We start from the raw sequence: 27,058 nt of genomic DNA, 5'->3' as shown, positions 1-27,058 counted from the left end.
TCTGCCGTTATCACTGTACGATCATAACATCTGCAATCATCACTGTACGATCATAATATCTGCAGTCATCACTGTACGATCATAATATCTGCAATCACTGTACCATCATAACATCTGCAGTCATCACTGTACCATCATAACATCTGCAGTCATCACTGTACGATCATAACATCTGCAATCATCACCGTACGATCATAACATCTGCAATCACCACTGTACTATAATAGCATCTGCAATCATCACTGTACAATCATAACATCTGCAATCATCACTGTACCATCATAAAATCTACAGTCATCACTGTACGATCATAACATCTGCAATCATCACCGTACGATCATAACATCTGCAATCACCACTGTACTATAATAACATCTGCAATCATCACTGTACAATCATAACATCTGCAATCATCACTGTACCATCATAACATTTGCAGTCATCACTGTACGATCTTAACATCTGCAATCATCACCGTACGATCATAACATCTGCAATCACCACTGTACTATAATAACATCTGCAATCATCACTGTACGATCATAACATCTGCAATCATCACTGTACCATCATAACAATTGCGGTCATCACTGTACAATCATAACATCTGCAATAATCACTGTACCATCATAACATTTGCAGTCATCACTGTACGAACATAACATCTGTCGGTCACCGCATCATAACAACTGTCAATCATCACTGTACGATCATGACATCTGTCGATCATCACTGTACGATCATAATATCTGTCGATCATCACTGTACGATCATGACATCTGTCAATCATCACTGTACGATCATATCATCATAACATCAGCAATCATCACTGTACCATCATAACATCTGCAGTCATCACTGTACGATCATGACATCTGTCAATCATCACTGTACAATCATAACATCAGCAATCATCACTGTACGATCATAACATCATAACATCTGCAATCATCACTGTACCATCATAACATCTGCAATCATCACTGTACCATCATAACATCTGCAATCATCACTGTACGATCATAACATCATAACATCTGCAATCATCACTGTACCATCATAACATCTGCAGTCATCACTGTATGATCATAACATCTGCCGTTATCACTGTACGATCATAACATCTGCAATCATCACTGTACCATCATAACATCTGCAATCATCACTGTACCATCATAACATCTGCAGTCATCACTGTACGATCATAACATCATAACATCTGCAATCATCACTGTACCATCATAACATCTGCAGTCATCACTGTACGATCATAACATCTGCCGTTATCACTGTACGATCATAACATCTGCAATCATCACTGTACCATCATAACATCTGTCAATCATCATTGTACGATCATGACATCTGTCAATCATCACTGTACGATCATAACATCACTAATCATCACTGTACCATCATAACATCTGCAGTCATCACTGTACAATCATAACATCATATCAGCAATCATCACTGTACCATCATAACATTTGCAGTCATCAATGTACGATCATAACATCTGCTGTCATCACTGTACAATCATAACATCAGCAATCATCACTGTACCATCATAACATCTGCAGTCATCACTGTACAATCATAACATCATATCAGCAATCATCACTGTACCATCATAACATCTGCAGTCATCAATGTACGATCATAACATCTGCTGTCATCACTGTACAATCATAACATCAGCAATCATCACTGTACCATCATAACATCTGCAGTCATCACTGTACAATCATAACATCATATCAGCAATCATCACTGTACCATCATAACATCTGCAGTCATCACTGTACGATCATAACATCTGCTGTCATCACTGTACGATCATAAGATCTGCAGTCATCACTGTACAATCATAACATCATATCAGCAATCATCACTGTACCACCATAACATCTGCAGTCATCACTGTTCCATCATAACATCATAACATCTGCAATCATCACTGTACCATCATAACATCTGCAGTCATCACTGTACGATCATAACATCTGCAGTCATCACTGTACAATCATAACATCTGCAGTCATCACTGTACAATCATAACATCTGCCGTCATCACTGTACGATCATAACATCTGCAATCATCACTGTACCATCATAACATCTGCAGTCATCACTGTACAATCATAACATCATATCAGCAATCATCACTGTACCATCATAACATCTGCAGTCATCACTGTACGATCATAACATCATATCAACAATCATCACTGTACCATCATAACATCTGCAGTCATCACTGTACGATCATAACATCATAACATCTGCAATCATCACTGTACCATCATAACATCTGCAGTCATCACTGTACAATCATAACATCATATCAGCAATCATCACTGTACCATCATAACATCTGCAGTCATCACTGTACGATCATAACATCATATCAACAATCATCACTGTACCATCATAACATCTGCAGTCATCACTGTACGATCATAACATCTGCAATCATCACTGTACCATCATAACATCTGCAGTCATCACTGTACGATCATAACATCATATCAACAATCATCACTGTACCATCATAACATCTGCAGTCATCACTGTACAATCATAACATCATATCAACAATCATCACTGTACCATCATAACATCTGCAGTCATCACTGTACGATCATAACATCATAACATCTGCAATCATCACTGTACCATCATAACATCTGCAGTCATCACTGTACGATCATAACATCTGCAATCATCACTGTACCATCATAACATCTGCAGTCATCACTGTACGATCATAACATCTGCAGTCATCACTGTACGATGACATCTGCCGTCATCACTGTACGATGACATCTGCCGTCATCACTGTATGATCATGACATCTGCAGTCATCACTGTATGATCATGACATCTGCAGTCATCACTGTATGATCATGACATCTGCAATCATCACTGTACAACCATAACATCATAACATCTCTCGGTCACCGTATCATCATAACATCTGTCAATCATCATTGAATGATCAAAACATCTGCAGTCATCACTGTATGATCATTACCTCATAACATCTGCAATCATCACTGTACGACCATAATGTCATAACATCTGCAATCATCACTGTACGACCATAATGTCATAACATCTGCAATCATCACTGTACGAACATAACATCTGTCGGTCACCGTATCATCATAACATCTGTCAATCATTACTGTATGATCATGACATCTGCAGTCATCACTGTACGATCATGACATCTGTCGATCATCAATGTACGATCATGACATCTGCAGTCATCACTGTATGAACATAATATCTGTCGGTCACTGTATCATCATAATATCTGTCAATCATTACTGTATGATCATGACATCTGTCGATCATCAATGTACGATCATAACATCTGCAGTCATCACTGTACGATCATAACATCTGCAGTCATCACTGTACGATCATAACATCTGCAATCATCACTGTACCATCATAACATCTGCCGTCATCACTGTATGATCATAACATCTGTCGATCATCAATGTACGATCATAACATCTGTTGATCATCACTGTACGATCATAACATCTGTCGTTCAACTGAGGCTCAACAGTGATCTGTCACCACACATTATAGAGACACAAAAACACATTAATTGACTGAATTTAGTGATAAAACTGAATTTGAAAGCTGAGACTTTGTTATATGTTGAAGTGTTAGTAACGGTGTTGTGTTGGTGTTCTCCAGACATGTCTGCAGAGGTCGTTTCGCGCAGAGGTCTTCACCTGCCCCGCCTGCCGCCATGACCTGGGCAAAGACTACGCCATGACCCTCAACAAAACCCTCCAGCTGCTCCTGGATCAGTTTTTCCCCGGTTACAGCAAAGGACGATGAGTCTGATCCAGTACATACGGACAAAGATCTGCTCTCTGCACAAGCGTCTCACACACACACACACACAAACACAATCTCCCATCAGCACCAGCCTGACATTTGTGTCACATGACCGCAAACCCAACGGATGCTGGGACTCGATCATGTCTCCATCCCGGCCCTGCCGAAGAAAGTCATCAGGAACATCATCACACATCTGGAACGACTGCGAATCAAGAGTTCAGATCAACCAGAAACGACTGAATCAGTAAATCTAATGTCGTGTAAGAAGCAAACGCTCCTCGTGAATCCTGTCAGAAACACGTCGCCTCATATTTCACCCCCCCAAAAAATATTATGCACAAAAAAATATTGTAACGCACAAACACATTTCATCCCAAATTCTTATTAATGTGTCCATATGTTTTTATTTCTCATTAGATTACTGTAAAACAGATTTTAGTTATTAAATCAAGCATTAGTGGCAGTGCAATGTGTAAATGTTTTAATATGTATCATTTTTATATATGTACGTTTAATATTTTAAATATATAAATACAATTTAATGTTTTTTTGGCATTATATTAATGGGGGTAAAATTTCATGAAAATATTCAGAATATCCTAATGGCCTTTAAAACAGGCTTCATTTTCATTTTAAATGAATTTTGTAGTGAATTATGAGCCGGATGTTGTTGATGGGTGTCATGAGAACACAACTGAACGACAGAATCTTTTTATTCGCTCGTCTAATGAAGTGTGTCCGAATCGCTCCAGATCTGTAAACGTGCAGCCGAATGTTGAAATCTGACGGACGGGGCCGTTCATGTTCACCGTTTGTTGTTCGTTGCTTGGCCTGTTTGTCCTCTGTTTGTGGTGACGTCCTTTTTCTCAAAAGATTTATGCTTTTGTTTTTCAGGAAATGCAAATGTAAAATGTTTAAAGATTATACAAACACAGAATATACGGTCTCTTTGGTTTCCTCTCGTCTGTGATCTTGGCTGTTTTCTCTCGCTCTTCTGCTCTGCTTCAGCTTTACTGTGGTGTTTTATGTTTTCTTGCACTTATTACTGAAGATTCTGATGCCGCGTTTATTTTCCGACTGTCACTGCGTTACTGTTCGACTCTCACCGTTCGCTCTTTCAGTGTGGCAACTTTGACCTGCGGTCCCAGCAGAGACATCGCTTCGAATTGTGATTCCAAATTTTATACATGGTATAATACTTGTTATGTACTTATTAAATATTTTGATTCCAGAATCAGTGTGTGATTCGTCTTTCAGTTCTGCAAGTAATGGAAAGTTTCACACAGAGAAGAATCACGTCATTTGGAGTTCTTAAAGTGATAGTTTACCCAAAAAATGAAACTTCTGTCATCATTTACTCACCCTCAAGTTGTTCAAACCTGTATGAATGTCTTTGTTCTGCTGAACACAAAGAGAAGATATTTGGAAGAATGTTTGTAACTAAGCAGATCTCGGCCCCCATTGACTGCCATACTAGGAAAAATAAATACCACAATTTCATTTCAGTTTTACACAAAAGTAGATTCTAAATAAGTTCATTTTTGAAATTATAACGGGGGTCACGTGACTGTCACTGAAGCAGAAGCCATACATTCAGTGCACTATGTAGTATGTAGTGCGTCTTGAACACTGGAGACATCTAGTGTTGACTGAGAACATCGCATGCTGTTTGATGACGTCAAGTTATCTCTTTGTATAAAATCTTAAAGATATATTACTTTATTTTTCCAGCAGAAAGAATACGTCAATTTTGTCCAGATGTGAAGTCTTTCTGTGATTTCTCATACTGTAAAATCTCTTAAACTCATGAACAAAAGTAAGAAAAATATCATTCTCTTATGTCTTATTGATTTATTTATTTTTTTGTCTTCTAATTACCTGTTTGTATCGTTTTCCTTTCCTGCAGCCTATTTCAATGCAGTTTGTTTGCCATTAAAAAAATAATTCACCCCAAAATTATAATATATATATTATATAATATATACATTTTATATAAATAAAAAATCAGACATCATTATATCTGAAATAAATAACAAAATATGTCAAAATAAAATATTTCTTTCCATTTGAGGGTGAAATATGAAATGGAATTAACAGGGCCACATGAAATCTGTTTTATTTTTTCTTCCCCAAATTCCTTTTTTATTTTTCCCAAATTCTATATTTTCAGTATTTGTATTTTCTGGATTTTCTTCTATTAATTATTTAAGTATATTTTAATAATCTAAAAGCATGTCTAATCAACTGAATTAATACAATTTCAATTGAATATTTATAACAATATATATATTTTTTTTTAATAACCTGGTCCTGGTTTTAGTGAGACTCTCCCGAAGATTCCTGTTTTTCCTGCTCTAATTTGATTTTCTGGAATCTGAACCTTCATCATCAATAACACATGAAAACACCTGTGTTGTGGAGGAATTTTACTCTGAAAGCTTTATAGAGAAAATATAATTGATTTTCTCTAACATTATAATGTCTTGAGGGGAGAGTAGGACAGAATGTAGTGTTTTATGTCAAATAATAATAATACTGGAATATTCTGGAATATTCACAGGATCAAGTTTCCAGCCTTGAGCAAACGAAAATAATTATATTTGATTCTTTTCATTTTCCATTGCATTAAATCATTGGTATTCCTATGGCACTTTAACATGTATAAAGTTTTGTTTATTTTTCTGCACACACACAGACGCGCGCGCGCGCTCACATGTAAACAGCGCTCTGTGATTCACTCTTTCATGTCATTCTCCACACATGCGCTTCACTGCTGCCCGTTTCTCGAAAATCTGACAGATTTTCCCTCGTGACAGCGAAAAACAGCCGCGTTTCGGGTTTCAACGTCATTTTCATGACAGATCGCGCCACACTGGAACTATGAGCTTCAGCGGTCCGCGGGAGAAAGAGCGGCGGCTGCGCGGCTCAGGCGAGCCCTCCCGGGTGTGAGAGTGAAATCGAGGCCGCTGGCGCTGCGGCCTACTGCGGGCGGTTTAATGTTTCACTCGACAGTACAGGACAGCGCTCCGGTAATGCTGTAAAAACTCATAAAACATTAATATGATGACTGGAATGGAAGGTGAACACAATTTAGAGCTGCTTGATGCACTTTAAATGAGTTTCAGGGGATTTGTTGATTTGTAGAAATTCATGGAAATGCATAAGGACTTTCTTCAGTTTGAATTATTATTATTATTTATGCGATTATGATTATTATGCAGCACTTACATAAAATCCTTATTTAAACTGGAAGTGTAATTAAATGGTTTCGCTTTTCTTTAAACAGTCTGTCAATCAATCTTATTTTTTCCGAAATCGGATTATTTACATAATTAAGAAGTTTTTACAATCAAAAATCATGTTTAATCACCTGAATTAATAAAACTTAAACGATTTAATATTATTTTTTTATTTTTTTATTTTTTTTTTTTACATTTTATAAGGCGATATGGAATGTTTTTTTTTTTTTTTCTCCAAATTCCTTTTTATTTTCCCCAAATTTTATATTTTCAATATTATAAATATTTTTTTCTTTTATTAATTATATTAATTATAAATTAATTTTTAATCATCAAAAAGCATGTTTAATCAACTGAATTATTACAACTTAAGCAATTTAATATTTTGTTAAAATTATTTTTATTTATTTTTTTATTTCCCAAATTCCTTTTTATTTCCCCAAATTCTATATTTTCAATATCATAAATATTTTTTATTTTCCTTTATTAATTATATTAATTATTAATTATTTTTAATCATCAAAAAGTATGTTTAATCAACTAAATTATTACAACTTAAGCTATTTAATATTTTGTTAAAATTATTATTTTTTTATTTCCGAAATTCCTTTTTATTTTCCCCAAATTCTATATTTTCAATATTATGAATATTTTTTTATTTTCTTTTATTAATTATATTAATTATTAATTATTTTTGAATCATCTAAAGCATGTCTAATCAACTGAATTAATCAAATTTCAATTTAGTATTTATAACATTAATATTTTGGATTCTGTTTTAATGGTTTAATGTCTTTCTTCAAACAGTCTCCATCAGGAACAGCAATGGCTTCATGTGATGACAGATTGACATTGATTGACAGATGATGCTGGAGGCACCTGTGCAGGTGAGCGAGGCCCTCGGCATCACGGCAGGAGAATGAAGCTTCATTCGGACACGAGCGAGAGCGAGTCACACGCCGCCCAGGACATGAACCTGAACCACCGCTTGACCTTGACCTCCTGCGCGCTGAAGCCCGGGTGTCTGGAGGGGTCGGCGCTACAGTGCAACGGTTCGTCTGACCAATCGGGGCTTGAGAATCTCACGTCACACTGTGATGATCCCGACAGGGTCACGGTGATCTCGGAGGACGACAGCAGGTCGGCGGACGACGGAGACGGTCTCGCACCCGAGATCCAGCAGGCCTACAGAATATTTCAAAGCTTTCTTTCAGAGAAGCATAAGTCCATAACGGCCCCGTTCTGGCATCCCATCGGGCCCGGATCGCAGACCCCTGATGCTGAGGTGTGCTTCAGAAAGATGCATGATAAATTTGTAAATCGCCAGTATGAATCCATCACTGCGTTTGTCGCCGATTTCAGACTGATGTTAGAGAACTGTTATCGCTTTCACGGAGTCGATCACTGGATCTCCAAACAGGCCCAGAAACTGGAGATTATTCTGGAACAAAAGTTGACTCTGTTGTCCAGGTAATAAATCATGTCAGTGTTGAGATTCATTCATGTGACACAAGAAGAACTAATTACGTTTAAGTTGTGTTCACTGCTGCATTCTTAGAATCAGTTTAGCCAAAATGGATTAACAATGTACATTGAAATTAATTCTGGATGCAACAATGTACATAATAACGTAACAATTTCTGACACATTTACATTAGAATTTCTACGTAAGAATGTGACCATTTCTGATGCATTTACTTTAGAATTTCTACATAAAATGTAACAATTTTTGACGCATTTTAAAATTTCGACATAATAGTGTAACAATTTCTGCCGCATTTACTTTAGAATTTATACATAACAATGTAACAATTTCTGACGCATTTACTTTAGGATTTCTACATAATAGTGTAACAATTTCTGACACGTTTACTTTAGGATTTCTACATAACAATGTAACAATTTCTGACGCATTTACTTTAGGATTTCTACATAACAATGTAACAATTTCTGACGCATTTACTTTAGGATTTCTACATAATAGTGTAACAATTTCTGACGCATTTACTTTAGGATTTCTACATAACAATGTAACAATTTCTGACACGTTTACTTTAGAATTTCTACATAACAATGTAACAATTTCTGACGCATTTACTTTAGGATTTCTACATAACAATGTAACAATTTCTGACACGTTTACTTTAGAATTTCTACATAACAATGTAACAATTTCTGACGCATTTACTTTAGGATTTCTACATAATAGTGTAACAATTTCTGACACGTTTACTTTAGGATTTCTACTAGGGCTGTCAAACGATTAATCACGATTAATCGCATACAAAATAAAAGTTTGAGTTTGCCTAATATATGTGGGTCTACTGTGTATAATTATTATGTATATATAAATACAAACACATCCATTTATATATTTGAGAAATATTTACAAGCATATGTATTTATTTATATTTGTATATAATTTATATTATATATATATATATATAAATACATTTTTTGTACATAACATATTTCTCTTAAATATATACATTAATTTGTGTGTATTTATATATACATATTAATTACACACATTACTCACACATATATTATACAAACTCAAACTTTTATTTTGTATGTGATTAATCGCGATTAATCATTTGACAGCCCTAATTTCTACATAATGTAACAATTTCTGATTCATTTACTTTAAAATTTCTACATAACAATGTAACAATTTCTGAAACGTTTACTTTAGGATTTCTACTTAAGAATGTAACAATTTCTGACACATTTGCATAGAATTTCTACATAATAGTGTAACAATTTCTGACGCATTTACTTTACAATTTCTACATAATAGTGTAACAATGTCTGACGCATTTACTTTACAATTTCTACATAAGTAACAATTTCTGACGCATTTACTTTACAATTTCTACATAAGTAACAATTTCTGACGCATTTACTTTACAATTTCTACATAATAGTGTAACAATTTCTGACACATTTACATAGAATTTCTACATAATAGTGTAACAATTTCTGACGCATTTACTTTACAATTTCTACATAATAGTGTAACAATTTCTGACACATTTACATAGAATTTCTTCATAAAAATGTAACAATTTCTGACACATTTACATAGAATTTCTACATAATAGTGTAACAATTTCTGACGCATTTACTTTAGAATTTCTACATAACAATGTAACAATTTCTGACACATTTACTTTAGGATTTCCACTTAAGAATAACAATTTCTGACACATTGACAGAATTTCTTCATAAAAATGTACGTTTATGACGCATTTACTTTAGAATTTCTACATAACAATGTAACAATTTCTGACACATTTACTTTAGGATTTCCACTTAAGAATAACAATTTCTGACACATTGACAGAATTTCTTCATAAAAATGTACGTTTATGACGCATTTACTTTAGAATTTCTACATAATGTAGCAATTTCTGACACATTTACATAGAATTTCTACATAATAGTGTAACAATTTCTGACACATTTACTTTACAATTTCTACATAAGTAACAATTTCTGACGCATTTACTTTACAATTTCTACATAAGTAACAATTTCTGACGCATTTACTTTACAATTTCTACATAATAGTGTAAAAATTTCTGACACATTTACATAGAATTTCTTCATAAAAATGTAACAATTTCTGACACATTTACATAGAATTTCTTCATAAAAATGTAACAATTTCTGACACATTTACATAGAATTTCTACATAAAAGTGTAACAATTTCCGACGCATTTACTTAAGAATTTCTACATAACAATGTAACAATTTCTGACACGTTTACTTTAGGATTTCTACTTAAGAATAACAATTTCTGACACATTGACAGAATTTCTTCATAAAAATGTACGTTTATGACGCATTTGCTTTAGAATTTCTACATAATGTAACAATTTCTGACACGTTTACTTTAGGATTTCTTTGTAAGAATGTAACAATTTCTGACACATTATAAGGTTTCTACATAAGAATGTAACAATTTCTGACATTTACAATAGAATTTACATAAAAAGTTTGTAATTTCTGCTGCATTTACTTCAGAATTTTTACATAAGAATACTGACATTTATATTAGAATTTACTACAGGTGTGACAAGACGGGTATCTCACGAGATGAGACGAGATAAGATTTTTACACACTATTTTTAAGAAATCCTCAATGGCGAAATACATGACTAGAAAAAAATATTCTACAGGTGTATTTGAAATGTTTTAACTAATCATCTTGTAATGAATGTCATTTCAGTTCTACTTTCTGAGTATGAATTATCATATGCAGTAAAAGACAACAATACTCAAACACTGTAAAAGGTTTTGACACAAACTCAACTGACTGACTTCTCTTCTGTATGATTTCAGTCTCTTCAGATCTTACCGTACATGATTTATGAGCTTCTACAACTTTTGACCTCCTAACTGAACTCCTTTCCACAAACTGATCATAGAAATAAAAACAGTATAAATAAAAATGGTAATTTATTAACATTAATGCATTAACCAACATCAACTAACAATGAGCAATGTATTTGCTACGGTATTTATTAATCTTTGTTTATGTTAATAAAAATTGTCATTCATTGTTAGTTCATGATAGTTCACAGTGCATTAACTAATGTTAACAAATGAAACCTTACTGTTTGTGCTTAATAATATTAAGAGAAAACTGTTATTCATTTTTAAGGTAACACTTTACAATAAGTGCAACCATAATCACACTCTCTCAATATTCAAAGTGCAAATAAGACCAAATTTTTCTTTGATACAGAGCTAAGAGATGGTTACAACTACACTGCCCAGCCTAAAATAGCTTTCATATTGGGAAATATTTGCATTCATCAGGGAGCCGCTTTCAAAATGCGGGGTATTGAAATCATGTTCGAATGCGCACTCACGTTTACTTTCACTTTCGCGATCATGAATTAAATGTTTTTTATTTAAATACAAGGCAAAACGACAGTGGAGGCGTAATGTAAACGTAGCGACGGCATATTCTTTCCTAATCATCCTAACACTCTGTCATGGCAATATCACGAGACTACTTTTCGCCTCGACAAGAAATCTCGTCACAGTTTAGTATCGCGAGATCTCGTCACACCCCTAGAATTTACATAACAGTGTAACAATGACTATTTACATTAGAATTTAAGTAGGAATGAATTAAGAATGTAACAAGTAAGAATTAAGTAACAATTTAGTAAGAATGTAATAATTTTTGACACATTTACTTTAGAATTTCTAATGTAAATATGTCAGAAACTGTTATATTCTTATGTACATTGTTGCATCCTGAATTAATTTCAGTGTAAATAGTTAATCTTTTCTGTTAAACTATTCCCTTTATTTGCAAAATAAAATAACAGTGTTTCAATCAATGGAGATATTTGTTTATTGATTGAAATAAAGGGAATAGTTTAATAATCTGCTGATTTTTCTGTCTTCATGTGTTTTATTTTGATCCTGTACCTGTTGGAGATAATGTGCCGTTCATAATTTTTTGCTTTTTAATGAATCCATTCTTGCATAAGTTAATGTATTATGAACAATTTATTAAGTGAAATTGGCTCTACTTGTGCTTCATGCAAACATGTTCTGCTGAATGTCGTAATGTTTGTAGCATGTGATGTTGAATAAAACAATACAGTATACATGAAACAGCAGTACAATATGATACAGTAAAATACATGTTAAGTGTTTCCTGATGTTTGATAAATCCAGTTGACAGGATTTACATTGGCAAAGAATCGCTCAGACGAGCAAAAACCATCAAAATGAAAACATGGAAGTAGAGCATGTGCATGTCATCTGACCAAGTACTACAATAATTATGCAATATTACTAATATTTCTAGTCATTCAAAAATGAATTGTGTAGAACACAAGATTGTCTCTCTCTTATCCTGTTCAGATGAGACTCATTTTATGAATCTGTTCAGACTGTTCTGGACATAATCTTTGAGATTCACTCTTGATTTCTTTCCCACATCAGGACGCTGAGGGAGAAAACCACCCTAGCCGTGACCTCCAGAGGTCGTTTCGGCACTGAGGATGAGAAAGCGCCGGTCGGCACGTCGTCCAGGCGGCGATTGGTGCCACGAAACCTGGCGACCATTACAGTGGGCGGCAGCGAGTCCATCATGGTGCAGGCGCTGAGACTGGAGGAGCTGCAGCGAGCCAAAGACGAGAAGAGGTGAAGCTGAAAACACTTCTACTCTTTCAGGATTCTGTTTTATGATTTAATTGAGTTTTAATCATCAGAAAGCATGTCTAATCAGCTGAATTAATATAGTTCAACTGTAATATTTTATTGAAAGTTTAACAATAACAGAGCACTATAAAATGTTTATTTTTCTTTCAAATTTTGCTTTATTTTTTCTAAAATTTTCCTTTTAATTTTTTCTGGATTACATTGAAATAATATTGTTAATGCAAATCTAAATAATTGATCAAAAATATTGTCTAATAAACTGAATTAATAAAATTTCAACAGTGTAATATTTTATTATAATGTTAACAAAAACAAGGCCCTATGATATATATATATATATATATATATATATATATATATATATATATATATATATATATATATATATATATATATATATATATATATAATTTTAACCAAAATGTTGCTTTATTTTTTCTCAAATTCTATGTTTTCCATTTCAATCTATTCTGGATTACGTTGTAACGGTTTAAATAATTTGTTACTCAAAATCTAAATTTGTTATCAAAAGCTTGTCTAATAAACTGAATTAATAAACTTCAATAGTGCAATATTTTATTATAATGTTAACAATAACAAAAACAAAAAAACAAACAAACAAACAAAAAAAAATTTATTTATATATATATATATATATATATATATATATATATATATATATATATATATATATATATATATATATATATATATATATATACATATACATACAGCTATGGAAAAAATTAAGAGACCACTCCAAGTTCAGAAATCAATGTTAAGTGGTCTCTTAATTTTTTCCATAGCTGTATATATATATACATATAAAAACAACATTTCCCCCAATTCCACTTTATTTTTTCTGTTTTCCATTTTAATTTTTTTTCTGGATTCTATACAATAACAAGGCCCTATGAAATATATATTTTAATTTTTCCAAAATTCTGTTTTCCATTTAAATTTTTTTTCATTGATAATTTAATTAAATTTTAATAATCAAAAAGCATGTCTAATCAACTAAATTAATATTTTTCCTTTTATTTTTGTAACCCTGCTATAATTTCTCTGCATTTTTTTAACACTTTTATCATTAAAAACATTATTAATTAAATCAATTCATAAAACCCAATTTTCAGAAATTGTAATAAAAATATAACAATTCCTTTACAATAAATCATTACATTAATTTTCTTTAAAGGGAAAAAAAAGTAGAAAAGATGAAAAAATATGTTTGTGTGATATTCCTTAAAATAATGTTATAGTAAATATTATAAATCAATATTATTATTATTATTTTTACATTAACTATGCAATAGTATATATACAGTACAGTCCAAAAGTTTGGAACCACTAAGATTTTTAATGTTTTTAAAAGAGGTTTCGTCTGCTCACCAAGGCTACATTTATTTAATTAAAAATACAGTAAAAAACAGTAATATTGTGAAATATTATTACAATTTAAAATAACTGTGTACTATTTGAATATATTTGACAAAGTAATTTATTCCTGTGATCAAAGCTGAATTTTCAGCATCGTTACTCCAGTCTTCAGTGTCACATGATCCTTCAGAAATCATTCTAATATGCTGATCTGCTGCTCAAGAAACATTTATGATTATTTTCAATGTTGAAAACAGTTGTGTACTTTTTTTTCAGGATTCCTTGATGAATAGAAAGTTCAAAAGTACAGCATTTATCTGAAATACAAAGCTTCTGTAGCATTATACACTACCGTTCAAAAGTTTGGGGTCAGTAAGAATTTTTATTTTTATTTTTTTGAAAAGAAATTAAAGAAATGAATACTTTTATTCAGCAAGGATGCATTAAATCAATCAAAAGTGGCAGTAAAGACATTTATAATGTTACAAAAGATTAGATTTCGGATAAACACTGTTCTTTTGAACTTTCTATTCATCAAATAATCCTGAAAAAAATATTGTACACAAATATTTTGTACAATTGTACACATTAAATGTTTCTTGAGCAGCAGATCAGAATGATTTCTGAAGGATCATGTGACACTGAAGACTGGAGTAATGATGCTGAAAATTCAGCTTTGCATCACAGGAATAAATTACTTTGTCAAATATATTTAAATAGTACACAGTTATTTTAAATTGTAATAATATTTCACTATATTACTGTTTTTACTGTATTTTTAATTAAATAAATGTAGCCTTGGTGAGCAGACGAAACTTCTTTTAAAAACATTAAAAATCTTAGTGGTTCCAAACTTTTGGACTGTACTGTAAATGTTCCTCAAAATACAACAATATATTTGGTATTATATTTCTGTCATCATTTCTTCAAGTTAAAGCACACTTTTATTTCGTCCGTTTGCAGTGAAGATCTTTGAGTTTCTGAGTGTATTTTGTGTTTCTGCAGCACAGAACTCTGAAATCTCTTACGTTTGCATGTTTAACCTGTGACCTTTGACATCTAGGCAGCGGGAGCTGGAGCGTAAAGAGGCAGAAGAGGCGTCAGTGAAGGAGCTGGAGGAGTGGGAGAGCTCCTTGCTCGCTCTGGCGGAACCGTGGCCGGTCCGGACCATGTGGGAGCTTCCCGCCATCGGCCACTTCCTGTGTCTGGCGCAGGCGGCGCTGAACCTCCCGGAGATCGTCTTCTACGAGCTGGAGCGCTGCTTGCTGATGCCGCGCTGTAGTTCTTTCCTGGCTAAGGTCATGACGTCTCTCCTCTGCCACCCGCACAAGAGAACTAACGTCCACCGCCGCCCGCCGCTGCCCTACAGGAAGTGGGAGGCGGAGCTGCGGCGGAGGGTTCAGGGCTGGTACCGGGCCGTCGGGAGGGCGGAAGACCAGACGGCGCGTGCCGAACTCCTGGGACTGTGCCATCAGTTCTTCTGGACGCTCGGAGAGGCGAGTCCGCTGGAGGAGAAGCCCTTCCACCTGCTGCCGTTCAACCAGCGCGTGTGGCTCCTCAAGGGACTGTGCGATCACGTGTACGAGACACAGAAGGACGTGCAGGACGCGGTCCTCGGGCAGCCCATCCACGAGTGCCGCGAGTCCATCCTGGGCTACGACGGACAGGAGAACGCATACATACACTTTCCGCACTTCTGCGGCGCCGACTTGAGGATCTACTGCCAGAGTCCGTGCGTCGCGATGGAGTTTCCTCTTCCGCTGTTCCACGTCCAGAGATCTGAGGAGGAACCGGAGGGGTCAGAGGTCAAGGTGGAAACATGTGAGTTTTAGTGTGATTTGATTGATTGATTGATTGATTGATTGATTTATTTTAAATTATTTATCTGAACTTCATTTTTTATTATTCATTTTTAATTTACACCTAATTTATTATTCATTTTATTTATAATTTTTTTTTTTAAATGTTCACGTCATTTATTATCACCGAGTTTATTTTTAGTTATTTATTATCACTTTATTTATTATTATTAATTCTATTTTTTTCATTTTATTTATTCATTTTTTACATTTTTATTTAATTTACATTTCATTTATTGTCACTGATTTTATTTTTAATTATTTATTAACACTTAATTTTTTATTATGATTGATTTTTTATTTAATTATTTATTTTAATACATTATCTATTATTTATTTATTTATTTATTCCTACTTTACTTTTATTTTTAATTATTTATTGTATTTATATTGAATTTATTATAGTTGACTTTATTATTGATTTTTATTTTTATTAATAATTTTTTATACTGCATTATGTATTACTGATTTTAATTTTAAATATTTACTTTATTTGCACTTTAAAAATATTAATTTTATTTACACTTTATTACAATATTGAATTATTAATAAAATAAATAATTAAAACTAAAATGAAAAATACGTGAAGTATCAATAAAATAAAAATAAAAGCAATGACAATAAGTGAAGTATAAATAAAATAAATAATTAAATAAAATCAAAATCACTAAGTGAATTATAAATAAAATACATAATTAAAATATAATTAATTTTGTATTTTGTTGATACTTCTCATTATCATTTATTATCGTTTAATTATTTAATTCATTTATTGTTGCTTTTAATTTTTTATATATGCTTTATTATTGATTTTTTTTTACTATTTCTTTCGTTTATACTTCTTTTTAAAAAATATTTATTTTATTTATTTAAATTATAAATAAAATAATTAAAAATAAAATTATATGATACTTGAAAGTATTAATAAAATAATTAAAATCAATAACAATAAATTAGTTATGAATAAAATAAATTTTTGAATAATTTATGTATTAATAAAATAATAAAAATAAAAGCAATAACAATAAATGAAGTACACATAATACATATTTTATTTTATTGATGCATCACTTATTGGAGCCTGAGAATGATCGGCGTCTGTCTGTAGATGGCATGAAGGAGGAGGACGAGAGCTCCAGCAGGATGGATCTGAACACATGGATCCTGAAGGAAGATTCGCTCGCCGACCGGGAGGATCCGGATCAGAAGTGTTCCTCCAGCGTCCTCTCGTGGTGCAGAGAAGATTCTCTGGACTCTGGAAGCATGCGAGGGAAGTTCACAGAGGAAGGGCGGTTAAAAGAAGAGGAAGAGGATGAGTCAGACTGCGAGCCGTGCTTCAGAGTGGGAGAGAGCTGCTATAAGGGTGTTTCACCTGCTCTGAACACTCACAGAAGTCCTAAAAGAGATGTGAATCACATGACCAGTGAGGACCAAAGTCCCTGTGCGGACTGCTGTGGAGCGTCGCAGGAGTCGCCACGTCTCTGGACTGAACCCATCCGGCCGGGAATCGCCCGCCTGCGCCGAGACGACGCCCAGAAGAAGAAGAAGAAAGAGCGAAAGCTTGGCATGAAGAAAACCAGGACGAGCAAACTGAGCTTGAAGAAGCGAACGGCCAAAAGCAGCCTGCAGAGAGCCGCCACAGCCATGAAGAGGAAAGACAAGAGGAAACGACGCAGGCTGGGTGAATGATAAACACTAGTCTATGATTACAGTCAACATGAACCTTTATAACCACATTTAAAGCAATAGTTTGTGTTGTTAATGTAGGTCATGTTGTGTTTCTCCCTCAGCAGGAAACAGGTTTGATGGGAAGATGTCGGTGAGGAGACCAGCAGGATCTGCTCTGCTTCCGGCAGGACCCTCATTTCAGGTCAGCTGACGTGTTCATTACCTACACTGCAAATTATTTCGCTCTAACGGATAAAGACGTCTGCTAAATGACCAAAATAAAGTGTAACCCATAAAAGAATCAGTCTTTAAAACTGTTCTTGCTTTACTCCGAGTCTCCATGATAAACGTAAAAAGTGATCTTGGAGTCATTTTATGTTTTCACACATTCAACTCTGTCCACTAGAGGGCGGCAGATTATCTGTTTAGGATTTGGTAGAATTTATTACAATGTCTAAATGATGCATTTAAACACGCACACATACAATTATCATTCAAACATTTGGATTTTTTTTTTTTTTAAACGAAATTAATACTTTTATTCATCAAGGACGCATTAAATTGACAGTAAAGACATTTATAATGTTACAAAATATTCTGTTGTAAATAAATGCTGAACTTTCTTTCCTGAAAAATACAATTATATCACAGTTTCCACAAACTTATGACTGTTTTCAACATTGATGATAATCATAAATGTTTCTTGAGCAGCAAATCATCATATCAGAATGATTTCTGAAGGATCATGTGACACTGAAGACTGGAGTAATGATGCTGAAAATTCAGCTGATTTACTTTGCAATAATATTTAAATATTATTATATATTTGATCAAATAAATGCAGCCTTGATGATCAGAAGAGACTCTTTCAAAAACATTAAAAATAGGGCTGGGTATTGACACAATTTTCACAATATGATTCGATTACTATTCACATGCTTTTGATTACGATTTCGATTCGATATTGATTTTTTTTTTATAATTTTCTAGAGGAAAAAATCTCTCAACTAATGCTGTAAACTACACATGAGAGTCAGCTGGTGCTACTATAATAATATTGAAGGTTAAATTAACTTATTTATATACAAACACTTACATTACACTCAATGTTTTTATTATAAATAAAGTTTAGAATTACATAATTATATTTCTACTCCAATTTCGCGCTGTAACTGGTATTAAAGCGGAGGAGAGGATGATCACATGCTTCTCTTTAACTGAGGCGCTAAAGCGATCTGTCACGCCACATTAAACAGCGGCAAAACGGCATTTATTTTTTGAATCTCATAATAAGATGGACGTCATTTGAAATCTGAGACTTTGCTTCATATCAAAAGTAACAGATTATTGCGAAATTCTGCTCATTCTTCAACTGAAAACAGACTAGACCAATCTTTTCTTGGGATATCGGTTCATAAAAATGAGAATCGATTAAAGTCGAGAAATCTGTATTTTTTTTTACCCAGCCCTATTAAAAAAATCTGACAGACCCCAAACTTTTGAAAGGCAGTGTATAATAGTGTTTTCTATCCCATCTCTCATTGCTCATTCCTATTCATCATCTTATTTGCATCCTGTAGTTGATCTGCTCCAGTCTGGATGATCTCAGAGTCCTGATCAGTAAAACAGAAGATCAACTTGATCAACTGGACGACGGCGGCAAAAAGAGATCTGTTAGTAAGAGAGGGAACACACACACACTCATACACACTCACACACACCTTTGGTTTGATTAGTCATTTTCAATACGTTTAATGTATATCCTGAACTGTGTGGATATTATTTTATCAAAGCAAAATTGCATTTTAATGTGAAATAAAAAGAATTTCCATGTGGACTAACTTGTAACCCAAATCCAATGTTTAATATAGCAACAGAGTTAGTTTGACTTATAAACACAGGGCGATGTGTGTTTTTGTGCCTTATTTCAGGGACGACGGCCACACAAAAGAGCTGCTGTGAAAGAGTTACACATCACACTAATAAGGCTGCTAAAGGAGCTGTTACCATGGGAACCCAAACTAGTCAAGGCCTTCCAGAGGAACAGGTAAACACAAACATACTTATTTGCAGAGTTTTTGTCCTTTTCTATCTGCAGTAAATATGATTCATTGTTTAAAAAGTGAAAGTTTGAAAGTGAAATTTGACCGTGAAACCGCAATCTGGACCCACATGTTTATGCTTACTATAGATGGGAAATCTTGAATCTGTGCAATCGTATTTTTCCCCTTTTCTCTGAGCCACTGCTACCGTGTGAATCTTGACATTGTGGTTTTTCAGACTTCTGCATTTCAGTCTTGTTTTTGATCAAAGAAAGGTTGTCTCAAGTGATCTGGGAGGTGATTTTGAATTGCATCCAAGAAAGAGCTTTCCGTTGTAATGCGCAGCAACTGATACACCTCACTGCACGTTTTCCTTTCTTTTTCTACCTTGAGGCGATGTTTTCTTGGTAACAGAGCTTTGTGAATTCATCCCTGTCCTTGCCTCAACAGAGCACGCTTGAAAAAGGAGTGTGACGATTTCAAAAAACACCCTGAATATGACAACTTTATCAGGGAGCAGATGGATACAGCGGATACTGGGGAAGTTGTGTGCAAAGATGGGTCGTTGTCCGCAGAGACGGCAAGGGAACTGGAAGATGGTGAAGTCAAAATGGACAGAACTTCTGAGGCAACAGGTGAGCCATTTAAAAGAGTTTAATTTTAAAAATTGCATAGACTTTGTGTAGCAGAATGCAATGCAAAATGCAAAGACAGAATTAAAAAAACAATACAAGCCCTAAAGGACTGATATATTTGCTTATGCAAAACTAACCAAACAATATGAAACTAATCTTGAAAGTGGTGAGAGAAAGTGCCCTGATTTATTACAAGGAAGTGTTTCTTTAGGTGTTGGAGCAGCACTCTCACTTCTTCAGTTTTCCATTATACTAGAGCCGCCCCCTAATATGCGACTAATCATTAGTTGACTAGAAAAGGTTTAGTTGACCAAAAACTTTATTAGTCTGTCAGTTATATGTGCACTATTAGGCGCTTATCCAAGTGTTTGTGCAGAGTCTGGAAGCTGAAGTATAGCGCGCAGGACATAAAGGCGCCGGCGCGATCACTTGCATACAGCGGAAACAGCTTAAAATACTTTGTAATTTTTGGTCATACAGATAAGAGTAATACATCATTCGAAACTGTCTATTTGTATTTGTGTACGTGCATTTTGTAAAATTAAGAAAACAAACAAAAGTCTCTGCGGACTGGAGTTTGTCACAAAAATGAGCCGAAACTCGTATGAGAAATATATCTATAGAAAGCTTAAAATGTCAAGCTATTGTCATCCAATCCAAGTGGAAAACAACTATTCTCAGATTATGTAATCAGTATGAAAAGTGCATATAGTGCATCCACTACTGCGGAGATCTTAATCTTAATCTCTGCAGTCGAAAACACAGAAAACATTATCAATAAATTATTAAAAAGTTAAGACAGTCTCCTTGCTGTTTTTTCATGTCGCATTCATAATTATTACTTCTGCACTGTGGCAAGCTTTATGTGCGCTTGAGCGCGAAATAGTATTATATATAGGCAATTAAATGCTTATTATTATGATTTATATGTGCGATCAATCGACTAATCGCTTAAATAAACTACTACCCGACTAGAAAAATGTTTAGTCGAGGGCATCCCTATATTTCACACTGTTGTTTTGTTGTATACACTGCTCTCCAAATGTTTGGAAACACCCCTGGCAAAGTGCGGATAAATCCTTATTTTTTGGTGCAAATACATTAAAGTAACTTCACATTATCAGTGAAGACCAGCAATAATAATTTTCTTTTTGATTACATAATAATGGCAATATATGCATGTCAAAGTCGGTCATGCCCCTTTGCCAGCTGTGATGCTGGTTACTGGTTTAAACTTGGCCCAGGTTTGTAAAAGATTTTTGGGTCAGCACACCTTAATAGCTTCAACAATTGATTGCCAATTAAGTTTAGAATACAATGAACCAATTAGAACCCAGTTTAGGTCAGATAGCTGCTATTGGTGGATATTTTGAGGAATCGAAAATTAATGTATATACTGTTTATGTAATAAAATAGGTTTTCATAGTTTGTGTTGTCCCTTATCAGTGCAAAATTATCACAAATTAAAAAGGATTCATGCCAATATTGTCCAAAACCCCACTTTTCTAGGGTGTTTCCAAACTTTTGGAAGGCAGTATAGATGTGATATTTGTTTAGACTGATGCATGAATGCCCTTTCTTTTTGCAGAGAATCAGCTAGAAGAGTCAAGATGCCTAGTTGACAGACCTGAGATTGTCATGCATTCGTCAGAGTCTGGACCCTTCACACGCAGTTCAAAACGCCGCCAAAGCGGTGCAATCAGTGATGAACTGAGTCCATGCAAAAGAGGAAAAATAGACCAAGAGAGCTCTTTGACCTCTGAATTTAAGGAAGTTGTATCCAGGGAACAAGCAACAGTGATCCCACAAGCATCAGCGTTGCCTGAGCCTTTGAGTAGCTTTCAGGGTTCTTGCAAACCCATCCAGGCACTTCTGGCCAAGAGTGTTGGAAACAAAGTGACCTTAATAAGTCATCCTAAGGCTGCAGTGATGGCTCAGATTCTGCGGGATCATAATAAGACTTCTGTTACTCTGCCGCCTGTCCGATTATCAACTACCCGTCCACCAACTGAACCTGTCTCAACAGAAACACCAACTACAGCATCCACAACTGAAAGCACTGAACAGGTGGTGTACAAGACGGCAGGCGGCGTGGGGCTTCTCAGGAAAGGAAGCACTTGTGTAAAGTTTTCAGCGCAACCAATATCAGATCAGAAATCAGGGGGGAATGTAATGCAACAAGTTGTTATACTGCCTTCAAATCTACTGATTCAAAGTGCTGAGAATAAGGCAGCCAAGACCTCTGCATCTCTCCCTAAGACCACAACCTACTTGTCCAATGCTTCAGGCTTCACCATACCGGAAAACAAGGTTCCTGTCCAGCAGGTGGCACCATTGAAAGACACCAGCACTGCCAGAACACCATCTGCTGTAGTTACACCCAATTTAAGGAGCGTTGCTGGAGGTTCTGCTGCACCTAAAAAGACTACTGAGCCAAAGGTGGTCGTGAACAAATCAGCCAGTCCGACCAAACCTGATGCTAAACAGGAGCTCAGGACAGTGTGCATTAGAGACTCGCAGTCCATCCTTGTCACTACGAGAGGAGGAAACACAGGGGTGGTCAAGGTGCAGACGTCAGAGAGTGGAACGGGTGCTTTGCCAGCTAGCCCGGTTTTTACCATCTCGCCGCAACTGCAAGCCTTCCTGGTGTCAAAGTCTTCCACATCCACTACACAAGGTGTTTCGGCCACCCTCGCTGCTAAATCTTTACCTAGAGTCACGGATGTCGTTCCGGTCAGCTCATCTACTTTTGTGGCAGGAACTGTCGCATCTTCAACCCTGAATCAAACTAGCAATGATGGCACTTCAGCCAAAACGCCAATCCCTGGCAAATCCGCACTCCTGGCCACAAGCAAAGACAGTGAAAGCGTCCTTATAACTGCAAAAGACATCCAAGGCTTTCAGCAGAAACCCCCACAAAAGAGGCCTCTACCAGGAAGCAGAACTCCAGAGCAATCTGCTTTCCAAAAGGTTTTCCTTGTCTCGCCTTCACCAAATATCCCTTCGCCAACAACAAAGGTCACCACTACTACTTCTGCAACCTGTAGTTTACCAGGATCACGGGTCATGTTCATAAGCAACTCAGCACTTACCATTCCAAAAGAGGCATCTGCTTCAGAGGTCAACATTTCTTCTACTAGTACACCAGCGATGACGGTCGTTCCCAAGTTGGGGACAACTTTATCCTGCACTTCTTCTGGTAACATCCAGAGCATCGGTGTCCCAGGGTTAATGTCAAGAATACTCAGTACAAACAAGAATATGCCATCAGCAACAGAAGCCTCTGTGATTGTCTCCAGAGTACCTGCGATGTCAACTTCAAGTGGGCTGCAGATTGGCCAAAAAAGCTGTTTGGTTGCAAGCAGAAGTCCGTCAGGGAATACAGGAAGCTCTCTGAAAGTTCCTGGGACTCTTGATGGCAAAACGCTCACATTTTCAACGCTAGGCACCGGCCACATGGCTTCTTCCGCACTTTTGTCAGTTGTAAAACCGGAAGTACCTTCATCGATTTCAATGTTAAAAGCTCTTCACTGTAAACCAGAGTTAACGACAGGCAGCTCGACAATATCTTCCTCTTATTCAGGAGGCCTAATAACCAAAAACACTACGTTACCAGTTAATGTGACCACTAACAAGACACCAATAATCACATCCTTTTGCACTTCACGCTCTCTGATTAAAACAACCTCTTCTGGAGTCTCCAGTCCTCTTGCATTGAGCTACGCTTCAACTCCTCCAGTGGTCATGACCTCTGGGCTTCGTCCTCCGACCTCTACTGCCAAGAGTGTCCAGGAAAAAATTGTGATCAACACCACTGCCCCACTTGCACCTGGAACTCAGCTCCTGATCAACAACACCAGATTTGTTGTACCTTCTCAAGGCCTTGGACCTGGGAGCCATGTTCTGCTCATCAACTCTTGTCCTGGAGGATTGCGAGGTCCAAACAGTTCAACTCCTCAGACCGTTCCTTCAGTTGTGCAGGGTATGAGATTGGTAACACCAGTCAGGCTACCCTCACCTTCTGATCGAGTCCATCAACAACTAGGCACAAGAACTCCACTGAATGTGTCTGGTTCCACTACTCTCTCAGCTTTTTGTCCTGGTGTATCATCTGATATTGTGAGACTTCCGATCTTTCAAACCTCCGACGTCTCAGTTACACCATCACACGGTATGGCCGGCTGTCCCAAAGAAACCTCTGCTCCTCAAGGGGGTTTACTAAGCACAAGTTCTCCGATGCTCTTGCAAGGAAGACCATCCCTAAACCAAGTGGTCCCGGCCGTGCCCCCAATGAAAACCGCAGTTGCACGGCATACACCAATGGTAACCGTTCCACCCATGAGCAGCACGATATCACGGATGCAGAAACTTCCAGTTGCAATGGTTCCACCAATCGGTGGTCCAACCAACGCAAGTCCAGCCACTCCTATTGCAAGTGTTCCTCCGTCTATGAACACAGTTATAATGACCCCTTGTCCACCCATCAGAGCTGTGCAACCTGGGACAATCGGAAAGCCTGCTATTTTACCCCAGCCACTACAAGGACAAAACACAATTCCCAGCCCTAGTAAACTGCTGTTGAGCCCAGATGGGGCTATTTTAAATATAGTTCAAGCCTCAAGCATACAAGTGTTGGCAAAGCCAATGGCCGCCCAAGTGGTTGGTTCCTCCTCAAGTAGTGTTACTGTACCTACTTTAAACACAAATGATCCTCTGAGAAAACCAGATACCCTGGAGAGACCTAATCACTGAAGACCTAATCTGTTGTTTTCCATTGTGATTATAGAGGATGATCCACTGTTCATTGTTTTGGGCTTTGTTGAGAACAAGTTGGATTGTGCGGGCTTCCTTCGGTTCCATTTCTCCAAATGTTGGAGGCTAAACTGAATTAATATTTTGTGCATTTTGCTCTTTTACCATACATATTGAGGTGAAATTGGTCCTTAGAGTTGTAAATAAAAGAGAAATTTGGAGATTCCAACTGGCCAGTAATGTACATAACAGTATTTGTTTGGCTGACTCTTTTCTACTCCATTTGTATGCAAAGGTTTGAATGTTTTTGTAGCATTTTCCATTAAATGATTAATATTGTTCTGTAGAACAGTCTTCGGTCTATTTAAGAGTATGTCTGGCAAAGTAGTACATTCAGGCATAGGTATCAGACATTATCTGATAACTGTTTGGTTTTGTGTTTCCTCTATATACATGACAATAAACTTGGCATATTTATGACTGAAGTAACTATACTGCGTCTGTCTTTTGAGTTTGTTAAACATATTAGATCAGAGATTCCCAGACTTTTTTTTTATCTTATGAATCTATTTGAACTAAATTTTCTTGAAGCCCCCTGGAGATTGTAAGCTAATATCTCAATAATTCAACAGCCCACTTGCATGTTCACTGTATATATTCAGCAAGTGTTTTTATTCATCAAATATTTTTTTTATGATTTAGTTAATTAGCTTTTCTTCAGCTCTCAAACCCCCTGCAGTTCCTTCATGAACCCCAGTTTGGAAAGCCTGCATTAATGGATTAGCTCACTTTCAAATTAAAATGTCCTGATAATTTACTCTCCTCCATGTCATCCAAGATGTTCATGTCTTTCTTTCTTCAGTGGAAAATAAATGAAGGTCTTTGATGAAACATTACAGGATTTTTCTTCATATGGACTCCATTGAAGTCCACTATATGGTCAAAACGTCAGTTTCAGTGCAGCTTCAAAATGTCCTACACAATCCCAGACGAGGAATAAGGGTCATATCTAGAGGGTCATATCATATCTAATATAAGTTTTAACCATAAATGCTCAAAAAGTTTGAACTAATTGTTATATACTTGCACTAGCATATTGAATATGACAATTTAGTTCAAACTTTGACCTGTGGAGGGCAGTAATACACTTAGCAGTGTCCGGAATTATAATACAGAAGAAGAAGAGAGCTAGTTCAAGATGAGCATTTATTGTTAAAACTTATATAATTTTTTTATTTTTTTAGAAAATGAGCAATGGTTTCTCTAGATAAGACTCTTATTCCTCGTCTGGGATCACTGTAAACTGTAATTTTGACCTTCAACCGTTTGGAGTCCAGTGAAGTCCACTATATGGAGAAAAATCCTGGAATGTTTTCATCAAAAACCTTCATTTCTTTTTGACTGAAGAAAGAAAGACATGAACAT

At 35.6% G+C, this 27,058-nt stretch overlaps 2 protein-coding genes across 3 annotated transcripts in view; both read left to right on the top strand.

Moving 5' to 3' along the window:
• LOC137012996 (E3 ubiquitin-protein ligase UHRF2-like) overlaps positions 1-5,112 on the top strand; it is a 54,634-nt gene extending 49,522 nt beyond the window's left edge. Inside the window, exon 16 of the mRNA XM_067376548.1 lies at positions 3,715-5,112. Coding sequence (XP_067232649.1) covers positions 3,715-3,861 — 147 coding nt within the window. The 3' untranslated portion in view covers positions 3,862-5,112. The remainder of the gene's footprint in view (positions 1-3,714) is intronic.
• Positions 5,113-6,587: 1,475 nt separating this feature from the next.
• On the top strand, positions 6,588-26,097 carry LOC137013016 (uncharacterized bromodomain-containing protein 10-like). Of its 2 annotated transcripts, none has more exons than XM_067376577.1 (10): positions 6,588-6,893; positions 7,911-8,573; positions 13,079-13,279; positions 15,741-16,498; positions 17,645-18,217; positions 18,330-18,406; positions 19,785-19,877; positions 20,136-20,251; positions 20,697-20,881; positions 22,470-26,097. In XM_067376577.1, the coding sequence occupies exons 2-10, from the start codon at positions 8,023-8,025 to the stop codon at positions 25,631-25,633; spliced, it is 5,718 nt and encodes a 1,905-aa protein (XP_067232678.1). In that variant the 5' UTR covers positions 6,588-6,893; positions 7,911-8,022; the 3' UTR covers positions 25,634-26,097. The 2 variants fall into 2 exon arrangements, with proteins under 2 accessions (XP_067232678.1, XP_067232677.1); XM_067376576.1 differs by having other exon boundaries at positions 18,327-18,406.
• The last annotated feature ends 961 nt before the right edge of the window (positions 26,098-27,058 follow it).

This window comes from Chanodichthys erythropterus, chromosome 22 (genome assembly GCF_024489055.1).
Source record: "Chanodichthys erythropterus isolate Z2021 chromosome 22, ASM2448905v1, whole genome shotgun sequence".
Classification (NCBI taxonomy): domain Eukaryota; kingdom Metazoa; phylum Chordata; class Actinopteri; order Cypriniformes; family Xenocyprididae; genus Chanodichthys; species Chanodichthys erythropterus.
This window is presented reverse-complemented; position numbering and strand designations above follow the sequence as displayed.

Bases quoted from the DNA above. Each gene is read 5' to 3' on its own strand.
- LOC137013016 (XM_067376576.1), top strand. From the start codon at position 8,023: ATGAAGCTTCATTCGGACACGAGCGAGAGCGAGTCACACGCCGCCCAG. The intron at 8,574-13,078 runs GTAATAAATCAT...TTCCCACATCAG, and splicing joins AAGTTGACTCTGTTGTCCAG to GACGCTGAGGGAGAAAACCA. The intron at 13,280-15,740 runs GTGAAGCTGAAA...TTTGACATCTAG, and splicing joins CGAGCCAAAGACGAGAAGAG to GCAGCGGGAGCTGGAGCGTA.